Here is a 13,185-nt window from a genome sequence, read left to right as displayed (position 1 = left end):
GTAAGTTGCCCTTAATTCAGTTTGCAAGACTCAATACACGACTTTAGTCTCAGCACTTAGTTTAATGCTACCCCCCTACTCCACCCCTTCACACAGATGTGATTGAAGGAAGTTTTTGCAATAGATTTTAAGAAGGATGTTAGGAAGCATAATGGATTTCCACCATCTAACTGTGTTAAACTAATCGAGTCCTACTCCATCGCCTCCTAGATAGCGCCATTAGAGAGCTGAAACTACAGACTGCGACAGGATCTTTAAAATCGGTTTTCTCATCCAAACAAGTTGAGAGAGAGCTGTGTTTTTCTTAGTCCAAATGTCAGGGACCTGCTCCTTTCATCGGCGCTAACAACCTCCCCTATAATGTGACTGCAGTCTGGCCGGCCATCTGCTGCCTGGCTTGGAGCCATCGACCTGGGCCTGCATTAGTCCCAGAGACACACAGTGAACCTTTCTCTGTGAGATATATCTCTCGTATCAGCACAGGCCCCCGTCGCTCACCCTCACATGGTTCTTATTACCCCAACCGATGCAGTAAAGGTGCACTATAGAGACTGTGAAATATAGGCAGCCAGTTCAGGCTTCCCTTGTCTCCTTTGTTTGCTGTCCCTGTAAGGATTAAGTTCTTTTGGTCACATCTGTGTCTGTGTTTGTTTTAATAAAAGTCATCTTTAGACGCAAAAAGGCCATCTCTCCCCAAATCTGCAATCTGTGATCTGCAATACGGCATCTTTCACCAAAATGTTCCAGATTTGGCTTTGTTGATGTAGAGATTAATTGGATTTAAGTTTTCTTTTTTTCTCTGAAGCAGAAGCCCAGATTCACTAAAGGTTTGCACATGGAAGACAATCCACAATGTCATGGAAATTACCGTATATGTTGTGTATTTTGCACCACCAAAATGATGCCTGCTAATTATTCAAATAATAACAACACATGTATCTCTGTCATTTGGTGACATGTTTGAAGGTGCAAATCAAGACCGTGTGGGAATCATGAACACGTTTTAAGACAAACTCCTAACTATTGTGAAACTTTAAAAAGTAATAAAAATAGACAAACTATGGCGTGACTAAACTTAGTCATACGTAGTATTATCGTTGGAACATTCTGGGAATTAAACTTTCTTGCTGTGAGTCAGATGAGAAGATCAATACAATTCTAACATCTGCGTGGTGAGTGTGAAGCTGCTGCCAGCAGTTAGTTAGCGTAGCTTAGCATAAAGACTGGAAACAGCTAACCTGGCACTGCCCAAAGGGAACAAAATCTGCATACCAGCACCTCTAAAAATCACTCGTTTTCCCATTAAATCTATTTGTTTAATCCATAGAAGAAGACAAGTGTAAAAAGGACAAGTTGTGGTTCTAAGTTATGTGAGCGGTATCAGTCTTAAGTTGAAATTTTACCTTAACGTCTGTTTTGAAACTAACTGACCTGACAGATTAAAAAGGTTTATAACAAAAAAAAATAAGCAAGAGAAACAAAACATTATTTTCCATCTGCACACTAAACTTAATTTAGCAGCTTACGTCGTATTGCCAATGATATTGTGACTACGACGGGTGTTTTTATGTTGCAGTCCCAGTCTGGAGGCTCCCCTCATTCTTCCCCCAGTCACGGTGCGGGCTGCTCCATGCCCATGCCCATACGCTCCACCTCGGCTGGGTCCACCCCAACCCACACGCCGCAGGACTGCCTGGCAGGGGTGGGAGGGGACGTGCTCGAGGCCTTTGCTCAGGGTGAGAGGGCATTCATTGTACTCATGCACGGTCTATAACAAACATGAGCTGAGATTTTTACACAATGCAGAAACTACTGCTACTAAAACTACTTCAGATGATGCCGCTGCACATGATTATGCAGTGATTCTTCCACCAGGGTATGCACTTTCACACGATTACGCTGCAAGACGAGAAACTGTGTGTGTTTTTAACGTAATGTGAAGAAATGTCTCCGTTTTCCCAGGTGTACCTAGAAATCTTCGAAATGATCTCTTAGTTGCTGCTGATTCAATCACGAACACAATGTCATCACTGGTGAAAGAGCTCCACTCAGGTTAGTTTACGGCACGTATTTCAGTCCATTTTATCATTATCATTCTTATGTTCTGTTTTGTTTCCTGGTTAGTTATTAAGGAATTTAACATGTCGCCACCGAGGTCTCTACAACAATCTTTCTCTGCATTTTTGTCACACCTGCATATGATATTTATTTGGAATTTTTACAAAACCACCAAAAATGCGAATGGGTATCTGAAATGTATTTGTCTAAATGATTTATTAGAAGAGGGTGGACTTGATGAAAAGTTCTTTCAGAAAGCAGAAGTGGAGATGGAGGAGTTTAAATACCAAGTCCAGGCTTAATGCACACTATCACGGGCAGGAAACTCTCTGCTGTTTGTTTGTTTGTTTATTTGCGAAGGATTCAGTGGAAAAATAAGTGTAATTTGCATGAAAGTCAGAGATCAGACGGTGTGCACGGTCAAGATGTGGTCTATCACCACGACATACTGAAACAGGAAGACACCGAGGTGTGACTGGAGATGAAACAATCTGTGAATATTGTGAGCTAAATGAGGCGGAGAATGAAAAGTTTATGTTCCTGACTTAAATTTCATAGATACTGAGGATGAAGCTTTAACTGAATGTCTTTTTGATAATATTTTTGCATTTTCTGAATATCTCCCTGAAAATGGGGGATTTCAGGAGAAAAGTAGCATGTGATAGATAAAATCCTGGTGTGTAAGAACTGGGTCAGCTACAGTGTGGATGTAGTTTTTGCTTTGCTTGGATTTGTGTCTTTTGATCGGGACGGGGGTTGAGTTATTTGTTGTGTATTGTGGGATATCTCCTGGACTGTTACTCAGGTGTTTATGGTTTGAAGATGTTTGTGTTATGGCACGTTGTTGGATGTTTTGTCCTGATAGACGATGGTGGGTTAACATCATTCATTGTCACTGGTTTGATTTTAAAGTGGACGACGGGGGGGACGAAGAGGAGACCAACATGAGGAATGGTGGGGACAGAGGTAAGTCCCAGTACCTGCTAACAGTTTCCTACTTTAATCCTTCAGAGCCAGTCATACTCAATAGGCAATAAAAGTCAATATTCCATCTCTTTTTTTTTCAGCTGAAGCAGAATGAACAACAAAAAGTAGGAATTATAATTAATTGATATTATATTATGAATATATAACTTTGTATACAAGCCAACAACATCTTTGATTGCACAAATTTTTTATTCAGTTGTGTTTAGGGATGCACGACAACTCATTTTAGCAGCAGATACCAGTAAATAACATCAAGTCTCTCCTGTAGCGGGATTAATATGTAGACTTAAATGTCATTAAAATGTACACATTCACTGGACAAAATGAGAAAACTACTAAGTCAGTTCATGTCATGTGCACATAAGTAAAGCGTCATCTTATCGGCTTGTCGTATCAGCGAAATGTTCATTTTGGACAGATGTAAATATTGTATTTTAATACCTTTATCAGCTGTGGTTTTATCGTGCATCCATGAAATTCTAAATTGAGATTTCATGTTACTTATTCTGTCATTCTGAGTGATTAAAATGTCAAGATAAGAAGTTAGTTATCTCACTATCACAAGAAAACAACATGGTTTCCCAAGATACGATAATAACAGGTTTTGTCTCTCGTGTTCAAAAGAAACCAAAAGGCCATTTTGTCAAGTTAATGCTTTAATTACCTTGTTGTTATGTTGAGATAACGAGATAATTAACTCTGCTGTCACATTAAAACAACCTGCTGTTGCCGTCGTATCTTGAGAAACAACTGCAATCTCAACAAGATAATTGTCATCATCATCATGTGACTCTGATGTCCCGAGATAAGTGGATAATTAACTCTCGCTCTCAAAATAATGGGATGGAATAAAATGATTGCAACCACATCTGTTCTTGGCTTCTGCTTAGAATAATTATTTTATAGAAACAAGTTGCCTGAAGTACATTTATTTTCAGCAACTGGACAAGCAGTGGTCGGTGCTAATTATGACAGCATTGTTTTGTCATTTGTCGGATTGGAGGAGTTGGTCGCAGCTAAACATTTGCATGACACCTTTATCAGCCGATTAAACAACCGTTTGGCTCATTATAATCAGCTTCTGCTTCAACCTCCTTCCAGAGGAGCAAAGCACCGTGGCACGCAGCCACACAGTCATTTAGAGTCAAGTTCATTCACGCTATGCAGGCTGTCAGCAGCACTAAATTTGCTCTTTTCTCTGTGTGTGTGTGTGTGTGCAGGCACAGTAAGAGTACCGAAGCACTAAGGAAAAGGCGACACTATTCCGCCCTGTAAGGACATACAGTCATCAACCGGGAAGAATCAACAACAACAACAACGACGACGAGCCCTGGCATTAGCACGTAGAGTAATGCATGCTGTAATCTAACAGGATTTCACTATGTGAAAAAAACAAAAAAACAAAAAACATTTCTCACGCCTTGCAGGTAGCAAGGTGTGTCTAATTAGCGAGCGTGTATGTTGTCCTGTAAACAAAAAAAACTGCGATTTCCTTCATGACTGCTAAAGAATGGCTTGCTGTGCTTTCTCCTCCAATTGTTCCATTGCAGCAGATCATTCTGTATATAAAACACTGTAAACACACGACCATGGGAATGCCCCGACACAAAGGTGACCTCCTGTCACAACACGTTCCCGTTTTGTCATTGCTTTTGTATGATTAGTGCTAGTATTACTATTTTTTCTTTATTTATTTTGGATCATTTTTGCATGAAGTTGCACTCGTGTGGATTTAGATACTGTACCATGCTATGCCAGCTCTTTGTGGGTTTATGACAGCTCGGGTGTCAAAAGTGTCTTGCCTCAGAAATCATGCTGAGTGTGTTTACTCGCACATCCGTATTCTGAAGTTTGGCGAAGAAAGTTTGAAAAAGCAGACTTCTTAGGAGAGTTTTGACATCTCCGCAAGAATCCTGGGCAACAAGGAAGTCATTGCACACAGCCAAGAAACCGCAGAGCAAGTCATCCCCTGCAACACACAACTCATCTTGAAATCTTTAAAACTGCTATTTGATTATTTAATTATAAACTGTTTTTTTTTTTTTTTTACTTTTGCAACGAGCCAGGCTAATTGTTTAGCCCTGTTTCCAGACTTTATGCTAAGCTATGCTAATCATCTCCTGGTGGTTCAAACCACCAGGTTTGGTTTTTTTTTCCTAATTTATTTATTTTATTTGAAAGAAATCTTGTTCAATATTAAACATAAATGTTATCATCTAATGTATTATTCAGGAATTAGCTTAAACCAAATTTTCAAACCAAGAAGTTGCAGTTTTACGGGATTTTACTGGACTGTTTCTTGGCCTACAGTGTCTTCCTAGTATCTTTGTTGAAAGATGTTGAAGGGAGTTTCCCGGGCAAAATAACCCACATAAAACCACAACGAGTCATTTTTACATGATACTATTTGTTTTTACACAAATTAAAAAAGGAGGAGATATTGCCAGGCTCCTGTTTCCAGTCTGTATGTTGAACTTATACACGTGTCCAGACGTGTATTACAGTATTGATCATCTTATCTAACCCTCGGCAAGAAGGAAATTGTTTAACCATTCCTTTAATCATTACAAAAAAAAAAAAAAAAAATTAACAGATAACTTAATAGTTTGAGTTTGTTCCTGCTGTTTGCATAATGTTAATGTTAAGGTTAAATATTATCTATTAATGCAGGGATGTCTGTTAATACAGTATGAAGACGACTTAGCCAGGGATAAAAGAATATTGTGTGCACGTAAACACACTCACTGAGTCACAAACTATACTGCTGCTACTGCTCTCAATGAGCCACCCTTGCAAACAAGAGGGCTGCGCTGTTCAGAGAAACCAACGGGCTACTACGAACAAAATAAACGAGCCCAGTCTCAATCTTTTCTCCCCGTGAAAACGTCGCTCGACACACCTGAATAGCTGGTAGCCTCGAGTATTTATTGTTTCAAGTGTAGGTAAGCACCTCAGGATGTTTAAATAGTAATGAACTAGGCACTGAGTTGTAGTCGTGATTTACAAAACGAACACTTATACAGTACTTGAGGATATAAGATCGTAGTAAGCAAGTAGGAAATGCTTTGATAGCTTTATTTAGTTAACAAAGGAATATTGAAAATGTTTATGTGCAATGAAGGTAGTTGCTCAGGGACTGCAGAGCTACTCAAGTGAAAAATGGTGGTAAAGTCCTTTAACCCCCACACGTCACCGATCACTTGCTGAGGGGTTAAAGGTTAATGATGATTAAATATGGAGGGTTTAATTCCAGAATATACATCCAATGTTATTTAGAAATTAGTCCTTCAACCTTCTTGTGATCCCTGTTGTAAGATTTGAGTTGAAATGTCCAAACGTAGGTCATTTTGCTTCCATTTCATCGGTCATTTTGTTCCATTTTGGAATTAAACTCTTTAAATAGACACAGGAAAAGTACAGCAAGTGACTGAGCGCTGCGTAACGAATGTGGATCGTTAGCAGGAGATAAGTTTTTCTGAAGTGCTACTTGGTGAAGCATGTTGTTGGATATAGTTTGTGTGATTTTGTGTCTTTCATGGAAAAGCCAAGTTGTTGCAGAGGTAGCTTTCAAGCAGAAGGTCAGAGATCAGGTCTAAGTTACCTTCACGCGTTCGTCTTCTGGTTCAGTGTTTTTTTGTCCTTCGTGGTAGCCATTCATCCCAAATGAAAATGAGCAATGTTTGCTTTTTAGTGGATGCAACGTGATAAAGGTCTGGGAGCAGTTTTAGAGGAAAATGTTCAGTTGTCAAAGCAAGTTGTGGGTAAAATTGGACGGAAATGAAATGAACTCTTTGCTTTTGACATTTGTACAGTGAGCATATCTTATAAGCTAAGTATGAAGTTTCGACAACCTTTCACACTGTGTCAAGAAAAAGAACAAAAAGCGGTTCCCCTGTTGTCGACGTTCTAAATGTGATGATTTCACTCAGTTCTCTTTTCTGCTCTATGTTATCATTAATGTTCTTACTCTGGTTTACGGTATTAGTGGAGTATTCTCGTCTGTGTAATGAGTTTATCACAATGCGGATACATCATTCACCCAAACATAAACTGAAGTACCGCAATTCAAAATGCTGCCGTCGAGAAGCTCGTCCAGATAATTCTCGAAATGCAGCGGTAAAAAATTTTAACTGTCTTCCCCTTCGTTCTGACCAAGCGTTGGACTTCAGAAGTTTGTCAGAGCTTTGTTTTTCTTCTTTGCGTTTGTGCCTGTAGCTGTTCTGTAAAGTGCTGTATAAAGTAACAATTCAGCAAATAAGACAACCTGTCAGCCTTCATGTCAGAGTTTTAGCCTGTGACCTTGTCGAGATTTTATTTATTTATTTATTTATTAAATGTGTTGGGGTGGGGGTTGGGGTGGGGACTGATGCTCAGCCTTTACATTTGTGCCAAACTGTTTGCAGACATTGTGTGTCACATGAATTACAGGTATATATCGAAGTATATCTGCATTAGTATGTTGTTGTTGCCCATAGTTTATTCACAGAATGCCTGGAGATGTTTTCCCCACTGCTGGAAAACTCATTTATTAGGTAATAATGACAGAAACACATTCCAGACAGTCACTGATGTCATTTTAGCCAATGTGGAGGCAATACAGTATGCCCTGTCAGACCAAACTCGGGGTGATACAAATAAAACACAGGCAGTCACGCAGAGGAGCTTACATTGTGATCCTTTTATCGTTTGCAGCAAGAAGTCGACCTTGAAGACAAAGCTCCCCTGATGTTATTTATCTATGTATGTGTTCTGTACGGTTACGCTTCTGGTACACATTTGTTTCTCATGTTGATTTTACAGAACATAGTTTTATGTCTCAAAGCCACTGTCTTTTGTAAATAAATCAAATGTGAGATATATTAAAAAGATTTAAAATACGGCCGTGAAGAGTCATGTCGTGGTTGCTGGTTTGGGATTAATTATCACGAAACGTCCCTCAGTCATCACCAAACATCACGTCAGTGTTGGAGAGTAACTACACTTCTACTGTATAATTTTGAGGTATTTTCCAGTGATGTACTGCTGCACTGTAAAAAGAGTAACTGAGTAGAACCACCTCATTGGGATTCAATGTGTTACTGAACATGAATTTTTTTAAACAATACAGAACAAAGTACTACAGCTAATGTTAATGTTAGTGTAATGTATTGCTGTGGTGGGAAGTGGTGAAGTACTTTTACTACAACACTGTGCTACCTCTGAGGTATAGCACTAATAGATTTCCATTTTTACCACTCTATACATTAAAAAACATCAAGCTTTGCTCCACTACTGGAGTGTTCAGTTGTTATCTTTTTGCACATTCATATTTTCTGTATAAATGTATTACAGAATCTTCAAATACATTATTAATGAAACCACCCAGACGTATATAAACTACACATTACACATTAATGGATCAACAGCTATAATCCAACATTATAGACACATTCTAGATACAGTCTGCTGCACTTCCTCCTGAACTTACAGATCCACCCAATTTTGATCTCATGGATAAGAGACTTTTAAACGGACTGTTTTTAAATGGTGTTAAGTCCAGTAAACTGGTTTTAAACACAGGGCTCCCACAAGGTTGTGTTTTATCCCCGCTTCTGTTCTCTGTCCACACCAATAACATCACCTGTAGCAGGAAGGGAACGAGTCTTTTAAAATGTGCTGATGACATGGCCCTGGTGGTCCACATGGACAGTATGGAGGCTCTCACCCAGTACCAACTAGCGGTGGATGACCTGGTCACAACTTTCAGTTGAACTGAATATTTCAAAGACAAAGGATTTGCGCTGTGTGGGTAGAGACGGAGCAGCAACTATGTCTCAGCTGTTTAAACCCTTATCTATTCAGGGAGAGCAGGTTGAACAGGTGGAGTGTTTTAAGTATCTGGGGACACAGATGGACACCCTGTCCACCTGTCCTTCCAAATGCACTCAGACTCAATCTACAATAAAGCACTCCAGCCCCTCCATCTTCTCAGGAAGCTAAATTTTAATCATGGTCTACTGGTCACTTATAGAATCCATTCTCACCTTTAATATCACATCCTGGTACAACTTCCTCACCGGTAAACAAAACTCTCACGGATCACAGATCGAGCTGGAAAAATAATTGGTTCACCACAAACTCCACTGTCTCATCTGTATGAGCGCTCTGTGATCAGGAAAGCCACCCCGATCGCAGAGGAACCCTCTCATCCCCTCCATCATTCTTTTATTCTTCTCCCATCAGGCAGGAGATACAAAGTCCCACTGGCCAAAAATGCAATCTACAAAAAAATCACTCATTCCAACTGCAATCACAGCCCTCAACAGAAAAGGAATTTCTATAACCCAATAATGACTTTACTAATGAACCTCTCAAGTAGCAATGTGTGCGATTTTAGTCCAGGTTTATGTGATCTCAGGTCTTTTAATGTCTTGTATGTGTGTGTAGTGATGATGTTGAGCCCTGTCGAAGACAAATTTGACAAATAAAGATTCTATTCTATAATAATATGACACTCTGGAAGCAGGCAGTCATAATGAGTACTTTTACTTCTTATTCTGTAAGTAAATTCTGAGAATAATATTTCTGCATTGTTGTATTGATGGCGACCAGTCCAGGGTGTACCCCGCCTCTCGCCCGGTCAGCTGGGATAGGCTCCAGTCCCCCCGCGACCCTGACAGATAAGCGGAATAGAAGATGAATGAATGAAAGTGAGGAATATTTCTTCCACCACTGTGGTGTTGGATGTTCCCTTGTCTTCCTTTTTGTGCTGATTGTCTGGCCTGATATAAATGTTTCTTTCAGCCCACGAGTGTGTGTGTGTGTGTGTATGTGTGTGTATTTAGTGTAGCTCAATTTCTGATTTAGACCTCATCCCATGAGCAGTATTTTAAATGTGCCCACATTCAAGTGAAAGTGGTTTGTTCCTCACGTCCACTGAGGTAAACAAAACACTTAAATCACACAGTGTCTCTTGTGTCCGACTTCCCTCTTTGTTTCAACACAAAATGAGCAGGTCAGCCAGAAACAAATGCCCTTTCCTGCTTCACCTACAAACCTAAATCAAAAAGGAAATTCTGCCCTTTTTCCTGTTGCTTCAGGCTCAGACGACGACAAAACCTACACAGGTGAGATGAGGTTTGACCTTATCAGTGTCCTCCTCCGCGGGTTTGCAGACTTTCCGCCAGCTGGTACCCCCACTGCTCCTGTCTGCGGGTCATGTGGCATCGTCTCGCTGCATGCTGTCCTCACATGACCCAGCCAGTGCCATTGACTCTATGAGAAAGAGGAGACGCCGCTGCTTCCAGATCAGTGAACCACATCCGTCTGCTGTGCACACGTTTCCTCTCTCCCTCGTTACCCCCCTCAAAAGCACTCAATCTGCCTACCCCTGCGAGCCTCAAAAACTGCGTCTGGGCAAACCTCGCTGAGTCTCCGTCTAGCGGACATGTATGGGATAAGGCTGTGGTGGTAAGCTGCTGCAGGGTTAATGGGCTGAACGTGATAAGTGATCTGATATCTTGTTCTAGCTGCACTCTTTTAGGAAATTAAACGAAGATGTGGCGCTGGATGAAGATTCTGCTCAGAGGATAAAATCGGTGAGAGCGCATGAAATGATCTACATACTCCTATATCTGTATATATTTGACATACAGATTTAAAGCCAAATTAACTATCAGCCCAGTGGCCCCCCGGGGAAGGAAACCAGTCTTTACTATAAATTTACTTAAAAAGAAATATCCTGGTGATTTGAGCATGTTTGATGGTATTTCTGTTCAGCATTGTTATCTCAAGGAAATTCAATCGAATGCAACTGGACTTAGTTATTTGTCCAGTTGCATTCGATTGAATTTCCTTGAGATAACCATGACCTGGATGAATGAGAATATTCACAGGCTCAGCATTGTTATGTTTTTGTAATCCGGTAAAACTGTGCAAAACTTCACTCAAGTAACATGATGAAATGTACGACTCTTCATGCATTGTTCTTATTAGGTGAGTTTGAAAAGACAAGAATCTCCTGCTGCACTAACTGTATTATATTGGATTTGACTAACATGTTCCAGTTTTCCTCCCTGTTGGGAGACTCTACATCACCTACTTCACATACTGTTTTTGCTCATAAAGCTTATTGTGTCACTTTCTGAATAATTTATGCTCTCATTAATCGCAGTGGCATCACAAAGCTCTTGTTTCTCTCTGATTTATCACACCTTTTCACAGCAGACATTTTGAATTGTCAGGGAAAGCACACGTGGAACTAACAACTAAAGAGGATCCCTTTAGAGCAGTTAATGTGTGGCAATGCAGTACTTCACAGTGTTATTAGTTACACCTGTGTTCGGCAAGGCAACGTTTCTGCTGTGACAACGACAGACTCAACCTGGAATAAAGTTCACACAAAAAAAGGAATGTAAAAAATGTATAAATGTAACTACAGGTAGCACAACAGGGGGGCCTGTGTGGTGTAATACTTAAGGTTTGTGCAAACATCAGCAGCCTCTATAGGTATAAAGCACTTCAACATACTGTGCGAGTAAGTATCCGTGAATACACAAAAGTACACAAACTGAGTATATACACAGTGAGCTGGGCTATGAATATGTGTAGAAGATTAAGAGTTCACAAAAACGCCAGAAAGTAAATATGTAGAGTAGCACTGTTGTAGTATTGTAATAACCGCAGAAAGCACGTTTCACGTAACTCGGCCTCAAAGCTGGCCTGAGGCGTCAACTAATTACATGGCTGCTTAGGGCCCCACAGCCACCAGGGGGCCCATAAATGCAGCAAATAAAAAATGGGGAAAGTCTCCTCAGGTTCCTGCTCTTTTTTTTTTTTTAATCACTTTTTGAAAAGCATTACTCAGTTTGTTTTACATTTCACGTACTTTTCAAAAGACTGAAGCTGTACTGAAAAGAATACCATGCATTGCCGAGGTAGTTTTTATTTTTGTGGTTATTCTAATCATAGCTAATTGTCATTAATACATGTGCACATATGCACCATCATATACCGCTCACAAGGTCTGTAGAGCTTAAGTAACCAATGGGGTCAAGATTTCCAGAAAGAAAAATTGCTGTACATCACCACAGCTAAGATGAAAAATATGTATTTTTGATTTGGGGGTGAACTGTCCCTTTAATAAAGGCTTTTGAGGCATGGGCCTAGTGGTCTAAAGTGCATGTAATTCAACGTCCCTGCTTCAAATTCGGCTTCAGACTTTTAAGTATTCTGGACATCAAACAAATGTAAAATTGCCCCCCTTTTTCCACATGCCATTGAACATGTGTGTGTAGTGTGTTCAGCGGGCGGGGGTCCATGATAATGACTTATTAGTCTCAGACCACCTTCACCCCCACCCGTCCTCTCCCTCCCCCCGCCCCTCGCCCCTCTGCACGCTGTGGTGTAAGTGGCGTTAAACCGGTAGTCTTTAGGACCCTGTGGCAGCCAGCAGACAGTCTGCAGGCCCCTGCAGTGAGAGCGGTGCATCTGGAAGAGAGCTGGCCGGCTGGGGAGGTGGAGGACGGGGAGAGAAGAGGAAGGAGGCTCCGGGAGCAAGCGAGACAAAAAGGGTCAGGCCTGGGACTTGGGAAAATCGGGTAACGAACACACAGCGATTCACGCATTTAAATCCGTTTAACCCGGCACTAGTAGCTGCGCAGGAAGGGTAACCTTTATGTGAACAAAAACGTGAAAGCGCTGAGAGCGGAAGGCGCTCGATGGAAATGGGGAAATAGCGATTCAGGGGGTTTGCTTTTTTGCAGATGTGCTGATTGGACATGCGATGTGCACTTGAACTTGAATTTACAGCACAGAACCAGGATCGCGGCACCTGAAAACACCGGCCTCATTAAAAAAACAACAACAACAACAACAACAAAAAAACATAAAATAAAATAACGGGGATTTATACTTCAGTGACCGTGGCCTGTAAAAGAGCTAAACCCCCCTGGGTCATATTGCAGACTTCCCCCGCTGTACAGACGTGTAAAACTTTGCAATTTTAACGCATAGCCAATTGAATAATAAATGCAAGTCAGTCGATGGCAGGAGGCTAAGCGTGTGGCCTGGTTGTAGCTTGATGTGCGTGAAAATGCGGTGACACTAAACGCATGTGTGGCCCATGTAATAAATAATTTTTCAAGATAACGCCTTGTGCTT

General features: G+C 40.8%; 2 protein-coding genes across 10 annotated transcripts in view; both read left to right on the top strand.

The window, feature by feature from the left end:
- The window catches only part of dtnbb (dystrobrevin, beta b), a 35,113-nt gene extending 27,009 nt beyond the window's left edge, over nt 1-8,104 (top strand). For 3 of the 6 annotated variants that reach the window (XM_046412819.1, XM_046412818.1, XM_046412817.1), the window contains 4 exons: nt 1,577-1,736; nt 1,963-2,052; nt 2,971-3,024; nt 4,266-8,103. In XM_046412819.1, coding sequence (XP_046268775.1) covers nt 1,577-1,736; nt 1,963-2,052; nt 2,971-3,024; nt 4,266-4,291 — 330 coding nt within the window. In that variant the 3' untranslated portion in view covers nt 4,292-8,103. Of the gene's footprint in view, nt 1-1,576; nt 1,737-1,962; nt 2,053-2,970; nt 3,025-3,125; nt 3,150-4,265 lie in introns of all 6 variants that reach the window. The other 3 variants (XM_046412815.1, XM_046412814.1, XM_046412816.1) reach the window with 2 other exon arrangements.
- A 4,392-nt stretch (nt 8,105-12,496) lies between these two features.
- The window catches only part of dnmt3ab (DNA (cytosine-5-)-methyltransferase 3 alpha b), a 37,669-nt gene continuing 36,980 nt past the window's right edge, over nt 12,497-13,185 (top strand). For all 4 annotated transcript variants that reach the window (XM_046412788.1, XM_046412787.1, XM_046412786.1 and 1 more), the window contains exon 1: nt 12,497-12,623. The gene's annotated coding sequence lies outside the window, so the exon portion shown is untranslated. The remainder of the gene's footprint in view (nt 12,624-13,185) is intronic.

Source organism: Scatophagus argus, chromosome 15 (assembly GCF_020382885.2).
Source record: "Scatophagus argus isolate fScaArg1 chromosome 15, fScaArg1.pri, whole genome shotgun sequence".
Lineage (NCBI taxonomy): Eukaryota > Metazoa > Chordata > Actinopteri > Scatophagidae > Scatophagus > Scatophagus argus.
This window is presented reverse-complemented; position numbering and strand designations above follow the sequence as displayed.